Source organism: Equus quagga, chromosome 2 (genome assembly GCF_021613505.1).
Source record: "Equus quagga isolate Etosha38 chromosome 2, UCLA_HA_Equagga_1.0, whole genome shotgun sequence".
NCBI classification, from domain to species: Eukaryota; Metazoa; Chordata; class Mammalia; order Perissodactyla; family Equidae; genus Equus; species Equus quagga.
In genome coordinates this window covers 21,106,544-21,127,702 of record NC_060268.1, presented here as the reverse complement: position 1 = coordinate 21,127,702, position 21,159 = coordinate 21,106,544, and the positions used below count along the sequence as shown (strand labels likewise).

At 33.3% G+C, this 21,159-nt stretch overlaps 1 protein-coding gene across 1 annotated transcript in view; it reads right to left on the bottom strand.

Moving 5' to 3' along the window:
- The window catches only part of NOVA1 (NOVA alternative splicing regulator 1), a 151,738-nt gene that overhangs the window by 12,314 nt on the left and 118,265 nt on the right, over positions 1–21,159 (bottom strand). Inside the window, exon 4 of the mRNA XM_046648942.1 lies at positions 14,654–14,725. Coding sequence (XP_046504898.1) covers positions 14,654–14,725 — 72 coding nt within the window. The remainder of the gene's footprint in view (positions 1–14,653; positions 14,726–21,159) is intronic.

Genomic DNA, 21,159 nt, shown 5'->3' with positions numbered 1-21,159 from the left:
CAAACATAATTAAATATATACTATATGCCTTTTCCTTAAATGTTCCTTGATGTATTATGTTTTTCCTAAGTTATTTTGTAGTTTCTTACTTATTAAGCCTGTGGCTAGGCTTTTTAGCCATAAGAAATGGTCAGATTGGCTCTAAAAGTCTAGAATACAAATGTATTAGTGTTTCCTTGATTAAGTGATGAACAGGATCAATTAATAAGATGGCTCAAATAATAGTGTCTACTGAGTCATAATCACAATTCGTAACTAGTGCAGTTCCCTCCCACCCCTTGCCTTGTTTCAAGAAATTGCATTTTTACCTCAAAGTAACAAAAGTTTTGTGGAGATTGTACTTCATTTTATATCTTCTTCCAAAGGGCCATACTTTATTTTCCCCTCCAGCTGCAAGATATGACAGAGAAGGACAGACGTATACCTCTTTTTCTGTCTCTTTGGAAGAAGACAGAAAATGAATGATAATCCCCATGAAATTTCTAAAGGCAAATAAAGTTTAACAACTATTTTTCACTGAATACATTTTTTTCACTTTGCCCCTTGAAGCACTATTCAAAGCTTTTTTCCTCTTTTGGTGACTGCTACATATTTTGAAGATATATCACATGACATTCCAGAGAGGGATACACTTGGGAATAAGAAAAATAGGAAAAATCTATTTTTTAGAGGTAAGAAGAAGAGAAAACAAGCCCTTCAAACTATTCCTGTTATGTTGAGATGACAAGCACTGTAGATATAATTATAACAAAAAAGAAAACGACTGGAAGTCAAATAATTATGAAGAAACTATGAAGGCCGTAAACGATAAACTATTATAAGGCAACAGATTATTTATAAATAAAAATAACTTGGGGTACTGTCTTCTTAAAGTTTACTAAACCAGATTTTACCAACTGAGGTTAAATTTCTGGGAGTTCTATTTGTCATCATCATTCATGTGTCAAACTATCAAAAAGCTCTTTGAAACCACAATTATTTTATTATTATTATTATTTTAAACCTTTTCTTCTTAGCCCAGCTCTTTCAGGGTACATATAATAAGATATATGTTCAGAGTTCTTAATTCTGATTAGTTAAAAAAATGTATTTGTAATATTGGTATTTTTATATGAAACCTAATGCTTTCAATTTACTATTTTAAAGGTTGTAAAACCAATTTAAAAAGTAAAAACAGAATATGAGTAGGAGTTGTGTTCACTGAAGTGGATGACGGAAAAGGAGTGAAAGAGATAAGGAGAGAGGGAATCAAGAATTCTATTCTAGAGGGCCGGCCCCGTGGCCGAGTGGTTAAGTTCGCGCGCTCCGCTGCAGGCGGCCCAGTGTTTCGTTGGTTCGAATCCTGGGCGCGGACATGGCACTGCTCATCAGACCACGCTGAGGCAGCGTCCCACATGCCACAACTAGAAGGACCCACAACAAAATATACAACTATGTACCGGGGGGCTTTGGGGAGAAAAAGGAAAAAATAAAATCTTTTAAAAAAAAAAAAAAGAATTCTATTCTAGATATTTTAAGTTTGCAATGCCTATCAGATGTCCATCCAAGAGAAAATGTCAAGTAGTGCATTGGCTATAGGTTTGAAGATCCGAGGAAATCTGACAATTTACACAGGGATAGTATTTAAGGCTGCCACAGGAATGGATAAGGGAACCTAGAGGTCAAAGTGAATACACAATTCATTACGTAGTGAACAGTAAAGAGGTGAGTAGGACAAGAAAATGTTTAACCTCTAAAATAGTCAAAGATATTCAAAGCAGAGCAGCTAAATTAATCACTAAAAAAAAAAGTGAACAAAATGTAAATGAGGAAATGGTTTAACTATTAATCTCTTTCTTTTAAAAAACATTTGTGGCAGTATTTATTGACTTTCGGAAGTCACATTGTAGAATACATTAAGTTATAAAATGAGCATGATCTTTAACTTAGTTTCTCTCCTGCACTCCTTCTGGAAAATAATTCAACACATGGAGAATGTCATATACACAGAACAGTGTATAGATACTATACGAAATTATAAAATAATGTGGAAAATATCAATGCAAAATTAAAAAATATATAAATGTAAATGTAGAGTCTGGATTAGACAGTGTAAAATTATATGCAGGTGAAAGTGAAGTATAAGGAATAACAGAGACTGGATTTCAGATGAGCTTTTTTTCCTACCATATACTCTTTGTTTTATTTTGATTTTTTAAAAGCAGTGTAACAAAAGAAAATGGAAAAATTATCCCAAAATTATTCTGCTCAATAAATAATTCCTGCAAAAGCAGAATAAGCAATTCATTTAAAATAAACTGCATACAGTCCGGTAGTCATTGAACAATTATTTACTTTGTGCCTACTCTGTGCAGGCACTGTTCCAGATGTTGGGGATACAGAGGTAAATAAAAAGGATACGATCTCGCTTTCATGAAGCTTACAGTCATGTGGTAAAATGAAGACTACTAAATATTTAAACATACATAAAAAATAAGTTGATAAATGACAGAAAAGAAGATTTAGAAAATACTTTTATATTTTAAAATAAGGAAATTCAAAGTCATAGTTTTAAATAAGAAACATGTAATTAAGGTAAAGGCCTGTTTAGGAAAACCACAAAGTTAATCTTGGAATACAAAGCTTTTGAAAATTCTGAGTTAATTCAGGGATTGCTTTAACACTCCATGATGTAACCAAACTAATTAGATAAGATATTATTGGAAGTAAATACCTCAACTATGTTTGAAAATTGATCTCTACTTAAACTTAGATAACTAGGTAATTAATTATAAAGAAACTTTCATGATTTGAGTTTTCTATTTTTACAAATTTTTTTACCATTAAAATCAAATATTATTATTAGTTGAAAAAACTCATGTCATATTTTTGATATGATTTAAGATATTACTGAAATCAAATTATAGTTGCTTGTAGGTATTTTATATTTACCAGCATGCTAATTCAACATTCCTTATATTTTAACTTTACCAACAGTTTTTCTGAAGGCAATACTTATTTTTTTTAAATAATACACATCTGCATTTCTGTATCTTACTAGCAAAAGGAGGTTGATAATTTACTATCACAAACCACTGTCATTAAGAAAATGAAAATGTTATGAATTATTATTTTTTAATACTTGAGATAAGCAAACAAATATTAACTAACAATAAACAGAATAAGAGAAGAATGTCTGCACCTTAACAAAACGTATTATTAGTCAAAACTAAGTTCTTTGTTCTTTTCCTATATGCGTACTGAAGTAGTTCACTTCTAATATTCAATGAACAACAAATAAAAATACAGCAATCTTATAACTTCTATTATTTCGTTACAAGCAATCTGAAGTTAATGAAACAGAACACTTCCTTTTTCAAAAATATTTTTAAAGAGTAACTGAAGGATTATATCATCTAAGTGAAGAAAAAATAGCTGAAGCAGACACCAACAAAATGAACCAGAAGGCATTAGGTTCAGAAGAAAAGGTGAAAAAGATTAACTTATTATCTCTTGGAATATTCCTAAATCAAGACAAAAAATTAGAAAAACCAACGAGAAACATTTTTTCATTCCACAGTGAGCAGGAACCAAACCCCCTAATATGGCAAGACTATTCTTATCTGAGAGAATATGCAAAGACAGTCCTACTTCTAAGCATTTTTAAAAGAAAATAAAAATGTTCAAAATAAATGATAACTACTCAATTTTCTATTTTAGGTATTTTCCATTTTATATGGCTTTATTTGAAAGATAAAAATATTAAACTGTATATGCACAGAGCAAGAAGACTAGTGCACATTCTGGAGTAAAGAGGCATTAAACACTTTGGTTATCTAAAGGCATGTTTACTGTGTCTTGAAAACATGCTGTGTGCAAGAGCTATCACAGCTATGAGGGCAGGGAGGATGCTGATGAAGCAAACCAAACACCTCTACCTGAGAGGTGGTCCAGAAAGAAAAAAAGTATTGCAAATCTGCCTACTTACCAGTCAGTACTAGACAAGGCAGTCTACGCATTTTTACCAATGCCTAAGCCAGACGTGGGATGGAAAACAAGGAACATTACAGAGAGACTATTTCATTAACACTCTTCCCCTGAAGTGTTCCACTTTCTTCAATCTGAAAACTTGAAAAGTCCTAGACTTTCCATAAACATATCTTCAAATTATACCTTTAAAAGGGACTTTGGAAGGTCACATAACCTGGTATTTACCAAATGGTGTGTTAGAATTCTAACTGGAAAATATTAATGGTGTACTGTTTTCAGCAGAAATTCTTAACTTGCCCTCAGGGAGATCCTCTATTTTCCATAGCTGGGTGTGAAGGACGTGCCGTCTACAGCACACTAACAAACTTGGATGCTCGCAATAGAGTGACTATGATTAGGAAGTACTCATTTAACCCTTTTCCATAGTTTCTGGCAAGAATATTGCTAAACAATCTTAAAAACTATTAATGTCATCTGCATATATAAACATCTCCAAGGTAAGAGAACCTCTAACTGTGTTTGGTAACAGTCTAAAGACTACTAATGCTATCTGAAAAGATAATCATCTTCTGTAAAATATTCCTCCATAGATTTAAATTGTATTAATTAGTAAACCTTTACTATTCTCAATGAAAAAACTAACACTCTTCAACTTCTGTACAAATTAAATATTTTTTCTTTAATTTAGTGTTTAGTGTTTTTCAAACATTCAGAACGTGTTATTTCATGAAAAAAGTCGAATTAAAATTTGTAAAAAGATAGCTTGATATAGTACATGATTATCATCATTTTAAATAAACTGTGCATCTTTAATAGAGTAAAGAGTGTTTCCCAAACATCTCAGGAGGCTTCAGGAAATATTTCTCTAACTCTTCAAATACAAATGCCGAATTTCATGCTAGACCTGTTAAATAAGAGTCTCCATAAGTAATTTTGATTTGATGCTAGGATTGAGGACCTTCGATATATTAATTTAGAAAGAATAATGAAAAACCTTACAAATGCTACTAAATCATTTAATTTGGCATAACGTTAACATATGAAACAACGGCCACTTCCTTCGCGAGTTAATAAGTGTCTCTTCTAGGCCTAAGGCCTCTTTCTCGTGACCCTCCTCGAAACTTCTCAGGAAAGCATCCCATGGCCAGAAAATGAAGGGTCAAGTAGCTCAAACCGATATGTAGTCAAAAGACAGTCCCATCTTTCCCGATGGCTTGGAAAATCACACTTTACATTCCTTAAAACACTGCATATACCACAATTGAAGTCATTTTTTTTCCATCCGGTTTACATTCTCTTAGTTAACATTTTAAAAAGAATATATAGATACAAAAAGAAAAAGTTAATAATGTTCATATTCCTTGTCATCACCCTGCTGATACATAAACACAAGATGTTTTTTGACTATTAAAAGATAGGGCCATATGTTTCTTAGCAACGTAATTTTCTTCGGTTAATATATTATGAACACTATTCTAGGCCAATTTATGTGGCTCTAACTCATTATTTTTAATAGCGTCACCAAATAATCTTCTGCAATACCATAATTTATTCAGCCATCCTCCTGTCAGAGGTCAGGGTGTTTTCCACCTTTAGCCATTGTAAGTAATACAGTAATATACATCCTTGTCTCTATATTTCTATGTTTTGGTACACTAAGTTTTACCAGATGGATTCTCAAAAGCTGTAATGTTATACCATGTCTTACATCAACATCGTATGAGAATGATTATTTCCTATATCCTTGCCAGCACTTTTAATTTATAAACACACACACAGATTAATTTTTGTCTTCCCAATACATGTGTACTATATACACACATATAAAATTTAGTCTACCTGGCAAAAAAAAAGTATAATCTTGTGAGGTTGATTCATAGTTCCCTGATGCCTGGTGATGTTAAACATGCTTTCATATTTAATGGACATTTCAATTTCTTCTTCTGTAAACTGCTTTTTCATAATCTTTACCTATTTTTCTCCCGGGTTTTTTTTTTTTCACATAAATCTAGGAGTTCTCCATATACGAGTTAATAATTTATTGTCACATGTGGTCAACATATTTTCCCAAGGATATTATCATCTTTTTTGCTTATTTGCTTATTAATGTTGCATTCTGCCTTATCAAAAATATAAAAGTTCATATACTCAAGTCTTTTAACCTATTCCTTTCCATTTTGGATTTCCTTCTTGCTTAAGAAAGTCACCCTCAACTTGATTTCAAACACTATAATTTCGTCAAATAGTCTTACAGTTTCAATCGTGAATGCACTGAGATTTATTTTTAAATGTTGTATAGGGTGGAGGTCTAAATTTATTTTCTTTCAGCTGTATTTATTTATTAAATAAAACATCCTTTTCTAAAACGAATTAAATAACACTAATAATTACTCTCAATCAGGCAGTGTTCTAAACGCTTCTCATCTATTGATTTATTTAAGAATATGAGGTAGGCACTGCAATTATTCACGTTTTACAATGAGAAAACACAGATGGTGAAGTTAACTGATATTTCCTCAAATCAGAAAATTAGGAAGTGACAAAGATTTGATTTGAAGCCAGGAATTATGGGTCAAGATCACAGTTCTCTTAATCTCTAAATTACACTACCTTTCTTAATATATGATAAAGTACAGTTCCCATACATATTTGGATCTATTTCTGAAATTCCTATTATGTTTCAATGACTGACTATATCTGTGTTAATATCACATTCCTTTTATTATGATAGCTTTATAGTAAGTTTTAATATTGAGTGAAGTATGTTGTCCCACACAAATATTTTCTTGGTAATTATTTTATTAATTGTCTTATGGTAATTCTCAGGCATTTATTTTTTCATATGAATACTAAAATCATTTTGCCTTCTTTCTCTCTCACAGAAAACCAGAAAAAAAAGGGGAAGAAAATGAAAATTGCAATAAATTTACAATTGAGTTTAAAAGGATTGATATTTCTATGATATTAAATCTTCTCTTCCAAAATTATTGTAAGTCTGTTTATTAATGGGATGTTTTATGTCCTTATACGAAAAGGGAACATTCTCTTAATCTGGATTCTGTGATTTTTTTGGTTTAATTTATTCTTGAGAATTTTTTGAGATTTCAATATGTATACGATGTACACTGAGAAACTGTACTCAAACATCAGCAATTTTATAAGGCACATCCTAACAGTAAGCAAAGAACACAAAATCTAATATATATAGTAAAGTCAATAAGTTCATTTATAAAGAACATTTGGATTTCACTATTTTTGTAGGACTTTCTTAAATACACTTCTAAAGAACACTATCTTGACATCACACACACACCCACACACTGCAGGAAATGAATACTAATTTTGACATTTTGCTGGAGAATTATGACAATACTTGAGACAAGAACCTGACTGGTTTTCAAACGGTGCTCCGGGTACTACAAGGAGTAAAATAGAAGTTTAATGAAGAAGGTTATGATGTCCCTTTAACTCAACCTCTTTATTCAATCAAAAGTATTGTTTTCCAGTTGGCTTATATTTTTAGGGAACTTCTCTGCAAAATTTCATTTGAAGAAGAAATTTTCAAAAATAAAAAAAACAAGTTTTAAAACATAGAGACTCTAAGCCTATTCTTCCAACTAATACTAGTCGTTCAACAAGTATCTGAGGACCTATCGTGTTTCAGGTTAGTGCTTCTGAAACCTCAGAGAATAAAACCAAGATCCTTGTTCTCATGCAACTTACTTTCTAGGAAAGCCAGACAGACAGTCCATATAAACACGGGAGTAAGTAAAGTATATAGTATCCTATGAGGCAATGAAAAAAATACAGCAAGATAAAGGGAACCAAGAGTACTGGGAGAAGGGGGAGGCCAGGCTGCGACGTTAACCAGAGTGGTCAGGAAGGCCTTATTGAGAAGGTGAATTTTGAACAAAGACTTGAAGGCTGTGAGGATGTTAGCCAAATAGATCTCTGAGATAAGTGAATTTCACGCAGAGAGAAAAGCAAGAGCAAAATACTGAGGTGAGAGTATGCCTCTGTTTGCAAGAAAAAGCGAGCAGGCCAACGTGCCTGGGGCAGAGTGAGTGGGGAGGCGAGTGGTAGGGAATGAAGTGAAAGAGGTTAAGGTGACGAGGGCCAGATCTTCTAAGTTAATGGATGTCATTTTGAGGATATTTGTTTTTACTGAGTGAAATGGGAAACTATTACTGGTGTAGGCAAAGATACATATACACACACATATAAACCGACGGATATTTAAAAGAATACTTAGTCTGCTCAGACTTTGGAGAACAAGGGCAGAAAGGCAGGAAAACCTGTCTGGAGGCTACTGCAATAATCCTGGCTTGGACCAGGGTAGCAGTAGATGTAATGAGAAGTGCTTAAGATTCTATATATAGTCACGTGCCGCATAATAACATTTCGGTCAATGATGAACCACACGTACAATGGTAGTGCCATAAGATTAGTACCATACAGCCTGGGTGTGTAGCAGCCTATACCATTTAGGTTTGTCTAAGTACATTCTTTGATGTTTGCACAATGACGATGCCTAACAATGAATTTCTCAGAATGTATCCCTGTCATTCAGTGGAGCGTGATGGTATGTTTTAAAGGTAGAATCAACATGAATTCTTATAGGAACTGGATTTGGGGTAAGAAAAGAAAGAGACGAGGATAGATCCAAGATTTCTGGTCTGAGCAAGTAGATGTATGGAAATGCCTTCAACTGAAATGGTAAAGGCTACAGGTGGAACAGATTTGGGGCAGTTTTTAGACTTGTTACACTTAAGATGTCCATTGGATGCAAGTGGAAACACTGAGCAGGAAACTGGATATAGTCTGTAGTTTCACTGTGAGATCTGGATTGGAGCCAAAAGTGAGCCTAAGTTATGTGGGGCCTAAATCTTACACAATTTTAGGGGACATCTTTGGGAAATATATTCAAAATTATGAACAGAAAATGAGGTACAGGGCCTTGTAATAAGCTGGTGCAGATTAAGGTATCCTAAGGTTCAAGCTTCATTAGTTCACAGTAAACCTGCCTCTCACTGGAGACATAAATTTCACAGAGGTCAGCATATAAAAGCCAAGGTATTAGATGAGGAGGAAGAAAATATAAACGCAGAAGAAGTCTCAAGTATTAAGACCAGGAGCACTCTGACATTAAGTGGGATGGGGGAGGAACTGGCAAAGTATGCTGAGCTGAAGCATATGGCATGACACAGGAGGAAAACTAAGAGTGTGCAGTATCCTGGAAGCCAAGCAAAGAAAGTATACCAAGGAAGTGGAAGTGATAAATCATGACAAATACTGCTGACAGGTCAATTAACACGAGGATTGAAAACAGACAACTGGAATTAGTGATGTGGTCATCACCGATGTTGGCAAAAGCATTTCTGGTGGAATAGTGGAGGCAAAAACGTGACTGAGTGGATTTAAGAAAGAATGGGAAGACAGAAATTGGAAAACAGAGAGCAGAGAAAATACTTTCACAAGTTCTGTTACAAGGGAGTATATGAAGAAGGGCACTAACTAATGGGAGAAGTGGGAAAAAGAAGTTTTGTTCTGTCTTTTAAGACAGGGGAAAAACAGATATTTGTATGCTGATGGGAATGATCCCAAAGAGATCAAAAACTTGACAGATAAAGGAAAAAGGTGGAACTGCTGACAGGGTGTCTTGAATAAAGGAAAAAGGATGAGACAATATACAATGGAAACTACTGGTTTTAGATAGGAGCAGGGAAAGTTTGCCTATGGTAATGGATGAGAAGGTAGAACGTGGGTATAAATGCTGGCCCATTAAGTATGTGTATTGGTATAAGTTCGTGGAAGTTTTCTTTTGATTGCTTCCATTTTCTCAGTGAAGTAGGAAGTAAGGTCATCAGCTGGGAGTGAGGATGGAGCAAGAGATATTGGGGGGTGGTGGTAGGAACAATTCTTAGATGGCCCCTTGGTGTTATGCCTTGTATAATCTCTTCCATTGAGTGTGGGTGGAAATTGTGACTGGATTCTAATCAACAGAATATGGCAAAGGGATGGAACATCACTACTGTGATTAAGTTATGTTTCATGGCAAAGGAGGTAAAAAGTCACTCCCGTGATTAGGTTCAACATGTAAGACTCCGTCTTGCTGGCACACACTGGAGAGATTCCCCTGCTGGCTTTGCAAGAAGCAAACAGCCATGCTGTGACGTGCCTGTAGAGAGGATCACACAGCAGGGAACTTGGACAGTCTCTGGAATAGGAGGGCTGGCTGCCTCTTGCCAACAGCACGTCAGAAGGTGGGGCCTTCAGTCACACAGCTGCAAGGAACTGAATGCTGCCATCAAGTTAGATGAACTTAAAAGCAGATTAGTTTCTAGTCAAGCCTCTAGATGAGAATGCATCCCAGCCGACACTTTGATTGCAGTCTTGCAAGACTGCAAGCAGAGGACTCAGCTAAGTGGTGTCTGGACTCCTAACCCACAGAAAATATAAGATAATACATGTGTGCTGTTTAAGCCACTAAGTTTGTGGCAATTTGTTACACAGCAACAGAAAACGAATACAGGGGTTGAAAGAAGAGAATTTATGAAATTGTCATCTAGAGAGTGAAAACGTAGATGGGCTTATGATTGTCTGACAGAATTAAGGTCCATCTGAGATCTATGGTCATGAATTTAAAGATCACTGAGTTTTATTAATATTTTTCTGTAACCATAGCAAGGGTAATATCTATGAGTTGCCTATTTTCATTTGTTTTATAGATTTTGATACATCATTTCAAATTTATCAGTAAATAAATGTCTATAAAGCACATATTTCTCAAATCACTCTTTTTCACTCTCTTCTGTTGCTGAAATTTGAGAAGAATCCCAGGAGAGCTAACAATCAGGAGCCTGAAATTAAGGCTGGGATTTAATTTTTGGCACCACTGACTGATTAACAGAGCCATTTTGTGGAATCTTGAAGTGATTTAAAAATTTAACGTCAGTAACTGAGAACTGATCAAACCCAGCTCATTATTTATTTTTTTAAGTTTAAACACATTTCTTAAAGAATATCATTCTATTTATCATATTTTTATGTTTGCTTCACATTTAAAATTCCATCTTTAAAAAATTTCAAGCCTGGTAGCCTAGTGGTTCAGTCCAGCGTGTTCCACTTTGGCTCCTGGGCGTGGGCCTACACCACTCAGCTGTCAGCGGCCGTGCTGTGGTGGCGGCTCACACACAAAAAGAGGAAGACTGGCAGTGGATGTTAGCTCAGGGTGAATCTTCCTCAGCAAAAAATAAATAAATAAATAAATAAATAAAATAAAAAAAATTTCAAACTTGCACTTTGCAATAAGCAACACATGCAAAAATAGTATAAGTTGTAAAACTACTAGCCATACTAACTTTTCTTTCTCAATAGGGAGATGATGGCAATCTGATTTATTGATTAGATAACAAGTAACTTAGTACTCTCACTAGAGAAGAAAATAATTGTACAGTAGTTTATCTAAAAGGAAAGAGACTTTGATTCCAGAAATATTTGAGTTGAAAAAGCAGCAATACAGTATCTTAGAATCTTTCTGGAAAGATAAAATTCAGTTTTAATAAGCTGCATGCTGTATCATTTACCATCTTAAATAGTCTTCCTTTTTCATCATCTCTTGAAAGATATTTAAGAAAAAAATAAACACAACCTAACATTTATATGGTGAATAGTATATTCTGTACTGTTCTAAGAATAGTTAATGAATTTCTTTCTCACTTCAACCCTATGAGGTGTTATTATCATCTGAATTTCCCAGAAGGGGAAACTGAGGCTCTGTTCACTCAGCAAGTAAGTGGCAGAACAAGGATGTGATCATAGGCAATTTGGCTCATCTTGACTTTTAACCACCATGCTATAAGGCTTCTTATATGATAATCCTTCCATTTTCAGGGGGAAATTATTATAGACCCACAACATTGTAGCTGTAGTCTGTCAGTCTGACCTGTGGACTAGGCTAGTCTGTCAGTCTGACTTGTGGAAACAGTCTGACCTGTGGAAACATGAGGATAGGAAAGTAAAATTCAGTATGTAATGAAACATATGTAATCATTTTTAAAAGAATAGAAAAGATTTTTAAATATTGAAACTACATTAAAACTTACTCTTTGATGCATTTTCCATGCTTTTTATTTTTTGGGTTTTCTGAATATTAACAGTCCCTTAGTTCTTTTTATCATATTAGTTTGTAACACAGATGAACCATTTATTCTGGAAAAAGAACTCAATGATAACTCATTTAGCTATTATTGATGGAAATAACACAAATAGATTTCTGGATGTATTTGGTATTGGCTTATAAAAATTCATACGGAAGAGGTTTATAGTTACTTTTAACAGCAGAAGGTACCATATTACCTATAACACATAAACAATAATTTTTAATTTAAAACAAAATCCTCTGACTTTGAGCTATCTCTGCCAATTATAAAACTGGAGAAATATCTGCTAAATTTCTGGGTAAGAATAAAGTAAACTTAAATCAGTAATAAAGTTATTTTCTTATAGGTTTAAAAGTATATTTTAATTATGGAGAGTTTAAGATTATCATATTAGAACCCATTTTTCTATCTTGGTTATCCTTACAGATGTGAGTCAATACAGTGAAGCTAAGCTAACTAGGACCATCCACAAGAAACAACTATGAGCTACCTAAAGTCTGAAGAACAAAACTAAATGACCTTCTGTCCTACAACATGAAGGGAACCTATTGGGAAATACTGTAGAGAATGAAATAATTACAAACCACTAATAACATAAAGAACGATAATGATTACAATTCCTTCAATGAATTTATTAAGGATTTTGTTTTGTTCTTTTATATTTTGCCTCATGTTATCCAGGAGATACTATGCCTGTTTGTACGAGAACAGAAGAGAATAGAGTACAAACAAAATACATTTAACAAATATAACTGAGAATAGTGGACAGAGTATAAACCCATAAATGACTTATTATTTCGAATTAGAAAAATATTAGATTTGGCAGAGGTGAATGTGGTAACATATTTAGAGGGTAAAAATATAATATTAGTAAACTTCAACATACAATTAGCCTTTTCAAGAAGTCATTTGATAAAAATTCACATGTTCATATAAAATATGAAAGAAAATACAAATCTAACTTCATAGACAAAATTATTGAGATGGTTTTCCTTTCTAGATCCAGGATATTTACTTTTTATATTGAGAAAAATCATTAGTTTTGTTTTTATTGCTGTTGTACTCATCTGTCTTATTTTTTTGGAAAAGAAAGAATGATGAAGTACAAGAGAAACATTAAAAACAAATCACTTGTTTTCCTGGTAGTTTTCTGTATCATATAATTAAAGTTCATGTAATAAAGTATATAGAGTGAAAACGTCCACACTTGTTAACTTCCTGCATCAGTGATAAAGCTTGGTTCTCACTTTATGTAGTACCATTTCCTTCAAAGAGAAGAGCTGGGTTTCATCACTAGAGATGTGTCCTTTTAAAGTGCTTGATTGCGGCTAAAATGTGAGCATTATAAAACATTTCTTTCTGAAGGGAATGCTACTGCAAAAAATGAAAATGAAGTTCCTACTATAGAATAACATCCTAAATGTTAGTTTTGCTTCCAGTTTTCATTTTAGCATTTTTCTTGAGGTTGAAAGAATATTAGAATCAATAAATGAGCAAAATAAATCTGATAGCCTATATTAGCTCATATGAAAAAGACACATTTAATATATTTAGCAAATATAGTCTGAAGTTAATTTGTCAGCTATATGAAAAATATAATAAAAAGATAAACTTTTGTTTAATATTTAAATAATCCCATAAGGTCTTTTATTAGTAAAAAAGTGGAAATATTAAAGAAAATAACATTTCTCACCTAAATGAAGCTCAACTCAGACAAAATGAAAATGTGTTTAATCATTTTAATAAATATATTTTTCAACATTGTCAAGTTAAAGTACAGTATGGCTTTGAATTACATAAAATATTTTAGATGATTTCCTTAAACGTGCCCAAAATAACTACATTTTTGAAGAATGATCTATAAATATTCAGTACCAAAACAATCATCAGATCAAACTAGTAAGATATATTTTTAATTGCAAAGTTTGCCATTTCCACAAAGGAAGTGTTAGCATTAAATTCTAAGAAAATACCATTTCTTGAATTGTTAAACAGCATTGAAATGATTACAAATACCAATTTTCAGTTACTTTTAGATTGTTAAATATGCTTTTCACCAAAAGTTTAAAACTGTTTACAAGTAAGGCATGTCTGAAATAAAAAAACAAAAAAAATGCATTCACTTTTAAAGATATACCTTTGCTCACTAAGTCATACTTATACATTTATTTTTTACATATATTCTTAACTTTTATACCAAGAACCCTAGGAAGAAACAATATGGGAAATTATAAACATCAACTCAATAAATAACTCTCTGAGCTCCATAAAGTCATCATAATTTTAAGGGGAAAAATTCAAAATTCTAGTCTACCATCTGAATATATTTTGTCATCTCAAGTTAAAAATGCATATAAATTTCCAAGCATAATTGCTATATCTTTCTCAGGTTATTTGGAATCTGATCATGGTGCACATATGTGAATGAACGAATACATCCTTAACCCACCATCATCTTTTTCTCCAGTGTGCAGGCAATCACCCGTGAAAAGTATGGTGTAGATGACAGGATGATACTGTACCTGATTAGCTCTGGAGGTGGTCATGGGATCAGATGGAGAGGACTTGGTGGTAGTTGGGGAAGATGGCAATGTCTGGGAATAAAGCAGTTCAGGAGCAAATCAACCTTTATAAGCCTTAAACTGATTATTTAAATAAAACAAAATAAAATAAAATGTAATATAACGAGAACAAAATCCTATGAACAAATTTTTCTCCTATTCATTCAAATTTAATGGAATTTAAGATCAATTAAGTAACTAATGCATGTAAATATGCATGCATAAGCATGTAAAAATAAATTCATGACTTGAAATCATGACGGTGACTGATAAAAATTCACATGAGTATTAAAGGTATCCTGACTATATTCATGAATAGTAGTCTCTTTTCTTTCCCTCTTGTTTTCTTGGGGGAAAAGAAATGTCATACAAAAATTCAAGAAATTCAATGATTAAAACTGAAAGAGTCATTTTCCTATCAATGAATACAGTCGGGGATTGGAAGAAGTGGTGAAATGAAGTTTACTTTGGCATAAAAGTATCCACCTACTTAATATGTTGAACATCACCAACAAGTTGATTCCACATGAATTTAGGGATCCATACTTAAAAGCAATTAAATTTGCAGTTCTGAGTTCTTAATATCACATTATCTTCTAAAATATTAATTTTAAATAAATTTAGAGCCCGTCTGAAAATGTAAACATTAACCTCATATTAATAAACAAGTAACTAACAGCATTTTAACAAATTGCCACAACATTTTTATCATTTATGCTAAACACTAAAATTTTAGTAGAGATGAGTAAAATATATTATAGCATCATGAGCCTGTGTTGAAAATAAGCACAAAAATATTAGGAATTATATTTATTGTTCATTTCTAAACACATATATATACTATATATAAAGTACGTTGTATGAGACCATAATATACTTGTTGAATAATTCATTAAGATATTTTAAAAACTTCTCATGTCTAATAGAGTAACCTTAAAGTATAAGATGTTAAGATTTTTTTCTTTCTAAGAAAGCATTATTTTCACTCAGCAAATAACACTGCTTAAGTAGCACCCTCAATAGATAATATTTCTTAGGCGAAATGGGGTAGTTTTATAGACACAATTCTATATGGACATTATGTTTTATATAAACATATATCTATCAAAATTACTCTGAAATGAGCAAAAGCATAACTTTAAAGGTTCAGCACTGTCAGGAAAAGTAGATGAAATTACTTAATAAAGTCATCTTCATGTATTTAAGTTTTTAAAAGTTCTAATTTGGGTGGAATAAAGCAGATAAGAGTAAAAGAAAGAAGAAGAAATCCACAGGCTTCTGCTTAACTCACTGATCTCCAGTAATAAAGTAAGATTGGTTCTAACATCAGATCATGTTTTAAATAGTCCACTCCTTAAGTGACTCCTTTAGGTTAAAACCTAAATACTCTGAGGAAAACTAGACTCAGTGTTGAGTCATACAAAGATTTTTGTTAAATCACATTTTAAAAGGGGATGGGAGCTACATTCAGAAGTAAAATCTCATAAAAGACGAAGAAAATCTTCAAATCCTTTGTTTGCTATTTTTACTCTTTGTTAATAGATTCCTGTTATTTCTCCAGAGAGCCTTTCATTTTCAGTGATTAAAAATTGCCCTAATATTTTCTTTTCCATGCAATACTATGCTGGGACATATGCTACTGACGTCATGCTACCATATGTACTATGAATTGAACAGTAAAGGTTTTATTTTCTCACCTCTGGTTACAACTGTTACTGCAGAGACTTCCTGGAAGTAGTTAACATACACCAAAAAATTTGTTCTGTACTTATCTCAGATTAACTATGAGGTCGCTGACTAAAGAGATGTGAATAAATCTAGAGGCCATTTCTCCCAATATACGTTAGAATCCAAGTTCATTAACCTACAGAAGCCCAAGATATGTGTTGTGGGCTCCTCTCTTTGCATCAGGGTAAAATTAACTGGAAGTATCACAGTCTCACTGTGACATCACCCTCGCCCTGGATATGAACTCTCAACAAGGTCTTGAAATATTGCCAAGAACTACATGGAAAAAGTAGTGATATCAAGTGGCTCAGACTGTGTGGTCACTTAGATTAATAGTACCTTCTTTCAATTTATTCAATACCTTTTGTTTTGCTTGGCATGTATATGAAATATTGGGTGTGTATTATTGACAATTGATACAACTCATATTCATCAACATTGTCTTTAATAATTCTGATGCTGTTTCTTTCCCACAGAAATAAAAACAATACTTTTAAACTGCTGGGAAAATATTAATCTGTTTAAAATCATTAAAGATTAGGTTATATTAAACATCATAATCTGATAAGAAGTTAGAGTTTAATATTTTAAATAAACAGATGAAAATGATATAAGTTTGGGCTTCAGGGGACAAGACTGTCGAAATGGCACAGTAAATTGTCTCAAAACAAATTTTCTTGGTTTAAATTCCTAAAATAATGAACTGTAATGAAATAAACGTGATGAGTTTTCTAGCTATGTATTATTCATATAGATACTTTTAAACAGAGTTTCCTTCCTTTATAAATTAACATAACAATAACGAGATTGAGGAAAGTTTGCATTTCAGGTGATTTTTTAAGTACTAGCTGAAAAAAATTGTTCTAATAAACAGATAAATGTAACTATGTTAAAGTAATGCCTTTAATTTAAAAGGTCCTATTAATCAGATGAATAAAACAGCTTTGATAGTTGCTCTCGACCAGATAAACAGACTAGAAAAATCTGTAAGAAACATTTCAATGTACAATATAAACGTAGTGTTTGTTTCCCTAATGTTTTAAAAAAAAGTTTACTCCTATTTACCACGCAGACTTAAAAGTTTAGTGGTTTCAAGGTAAAAATCATTTAGGAAGATTTCTGATATACATCATGAAGATGCAACTAACAATACTCACAGTATCAATATATTAAAACAGCTGTTATAAATAACATTTATGAAGGACACATGCTTCCAAAAATTATTTTTTTATATTTATAAAATGATGATTATGAAAGGCACAGTCATTTTTTACCACAATTTTACCCTTCAAATGGAAACGTATAATACATTTTTATTTACATGACTTGAATGCTGTTTAAGGATTCTGCTTTAAACACTAAAGGCTGAAGTACTTGTTGCAGAAAAATCTGAAGTATTTTATAATTTTAAAGGAGTGGATTCTTTGGAATACAAAATAGTTTTTAAAATTTCAAGACTTAACAACAGGCATTTAGTTAAATGTAGATATAACTGGGCTCTGGGGAATAAGAACTAAAAAGAGATTACAAATGATAAAAAATGCACTCTTCTTAACAGCTGACAGTTTTCCTGGACCAGAGAATATTACTATAAATAAGCTCTATAATAAATACAGCTCACCTTCAAGCAAATCTACAGTAACAGACTGTCAAGAACCTCTGATATTTATAGGTACAGTGAAACAGCAATGAAGAACAAATCTCAATTCTAATTTGCAATCTATTACTAGCTAACTGAGTAACATTACTCAAGTAATCACCTTCCCAAACCTCTGATTCAAGTTTTGTTAAATAAATCTGTACACTGCTCTATAAAAAGAATGGATAAAATATTTAAATATGTAACTGTCACCTTTGGTTTTTCATCCTGACAAGTGTGTTCCCATTCTTCCAACATCTCAACTATGTAGACCCACTTCGCCCTAATATAAACTCGTGTTGTCCAATTCCAACAGGTCTTTCACAATTTATTCTTATTCCAAAGCTTATTTACACCTTTATCTTTCTCTTCAACCATTCAATCTCATGTCTTGTATCTTCCTTTCAATGATACTCTTTATTTCCTGAAATAAATCATGATTTTCCAGAATGAGCTTCCTTATCTACAATTGACTTCATCGCAACTTCTTCAGTTTTCCAAACCACTTTTTTTCTTCTCATTCTTCTCACTGTAGACCAAATTGTCATCTCCTACTCAAACCCCCTACTCTTCACAGCCTAGGACCCTAACACCCTAAACTGCATCTTTCCACTACTCCCGAGTCATCTTGCTCCCTCAGTAATCTCATCTGTATGTGGCACCTCCAATTTCTCTGGCTTTTCAAGCTCCTTTTTATTCTTTAACACAAGCCATTCCCTCTTGAGCAGCAGGGGTCACACGAGCCTCTCTGACCTAGCGTTTTTCTCCTTTCTATATCCAAAATTTCAAATCAGCAGTTTCCAGACTTCACACCATTTTTTTCCTTTTACTTGACCAGTCTCTTTACTTTTAGACAATAACATTATTAGGAAATAATGACTTTGCTTTCACCATGTGACTTTAACTTTTAAAATCTCCAATGATTTCATATTTTAAAAAACAGTTACCTATTCTCGTATTTTTCTCTGGGTATTTGGTCCTTTTTAGCATCTTTCCTTATACTTTCATTTTCTCACAGGGGATATTACTGACTTCCCTTTTATCTTTCTAATTAATAAAGAGCACTTATTAGGAACCAGGTATAGTTCTACTCAGTTAAGACTCACAATATCCTTACGAAATCGACACTGTTCCTATCCCCATGTTACAGGTAAAGAAGTGAAGGTACCGAGAAACAAAATAACTTGCCCAATAGGACACAGCTGGTAAGGTAAAGAGCCAGGGTTGAGTCCTGGCAGTCCTGCTCCAGATCCCACACACTTAACCACTTATTACAATGCCCCTGACTTCCTTTCTCTGGTAATTGCTTCTCTATCTCATTTGTTTCCTTTTTTTCTCTATTATGAAGAAGTAAAATTATCACCTCTATTGTAATCAAGGATCTACATTATCAGTTTTAGATTCTCACCTATGCTTCTAGCAAACACTACTTCAAGGAAAAAACATTCAACTTGCCTGAAACAAACAAAAAACATTATTTCAAATAGATGCCTGACTAAAACCCACCTGTTGCTTTCAGGAGTCACCATTCTGCTAGGTTCAAAATCATATACAGTCATTTTTTATTCTTTCCTCACCATTTAGGATCTACAAGAACTCAGTCTCAAAGCCTTACAGATTTTACTCTGAAATATCTTTTAACTTCATGCCTTTGTCTCAACTTTCACCATCAAAAGAGACTGTCTTCGTCATCATCTTCTTAAATATTCCCTAGGCTCTTAACTTCACTCTGACACAAGACATCATATTTCAAATGAGACTCTCTTCTTAGAGGAGCTTATTCAAGACTTTTGAAAAGTCCCAGAAGAAAGAAATTGATTGGATTCTGTTTTAGCAGCATTACTCAAACTTAGGGGCCATACAGCCCAGTGTTAAGATCAATTACCAGTTACATTTCCTTGGGTAAGTTACTCAGTTCCTCTAAGCATCAGCTTCCATGAGTATAACATGGACTCTTGCACCTGTACTTGCCCTCAGAGGATTTTTGTGAGGATGAATGAAATATGATAATACACATAAAGTGCACAGCACAATGGCTGGCACAGAAACAGAATAAGTACCATACATATCACTATTACCACTACTACTGACACTTTATTCTTTTTTTTTTTGAGGAAGATTAGCCCTGAGCTAACATCTGCTGCCAATCCTCCTCTTTTTGCTGAGGAAGACTGGCCCTGAGCTAACATCTGTGCCCATCTTCCTCTATTTTATGTGGGACGCCTACCACAGCATGGCTTGACAAGTGGTGTGTAGGTCCACACCTCGGATCCGAACTGGCGAACACCAGGCCACTGAAGTGGAACATGCACACTTAATTGCTGCGCCACTGGGCCGGCCCCCTGATGCTTTATTCTTGACGACAAAACTTTTTCTTTTTCCTGACAAAGCTTAATATCCCCTGGATTTGTGAGTGTTACATAAAAGAAATTTTTGAAAATATTATCTTACAAACCTTCAAATCTAAAATCTGCTTAGTAGATCACTCAGCTAATTGTCATAGTTCTCTTCCCCTACCAACAGCTGTACCTACAGGCACCCTAAGAGTCTGTTTGGATTTTTAGCACAGAAGAGAACAAAATGCAGAGGTACATCCTTTTGTCCATAACCTTTCAGAGAAATTAAAAGGGCTCTTTTGGGAAATATTAGGAAGAATGTGTAGTCTATAGGATGACCCTCAGCCAGACATCCAGGGGCCCCACCCTACCTATCTAACATTATTTCCTCCAAAACCATTTTTGTCAAGATAGTCTCCTTACTATTCAACAATTGTGATGTCTTTTTCCTCAAATCCGTATTGTTTCACGTGCTTAAAATGAACTTTTTTCTTTCTTCTCCTCTTGCAATTCCTATACAATCTTTAAGGTCCAGCTCAGGTATTCACCTGTTTCACAAGGACCAAACATCACCGCAGCCTACGCTTCCTTCACACTCTTCTGAACTTGCATAGCAGATTGCTTAGACTGTAGTTTTGATATATAAATACAGTTTTACATTTTTATAAATTATTTTAAGCATTTATGATCTCTCACAAACTAGTTTTAGAGAGCACAGGCTACAGTTTAATACATTTTGCAATTCACTAAGAAAGCATTTAATA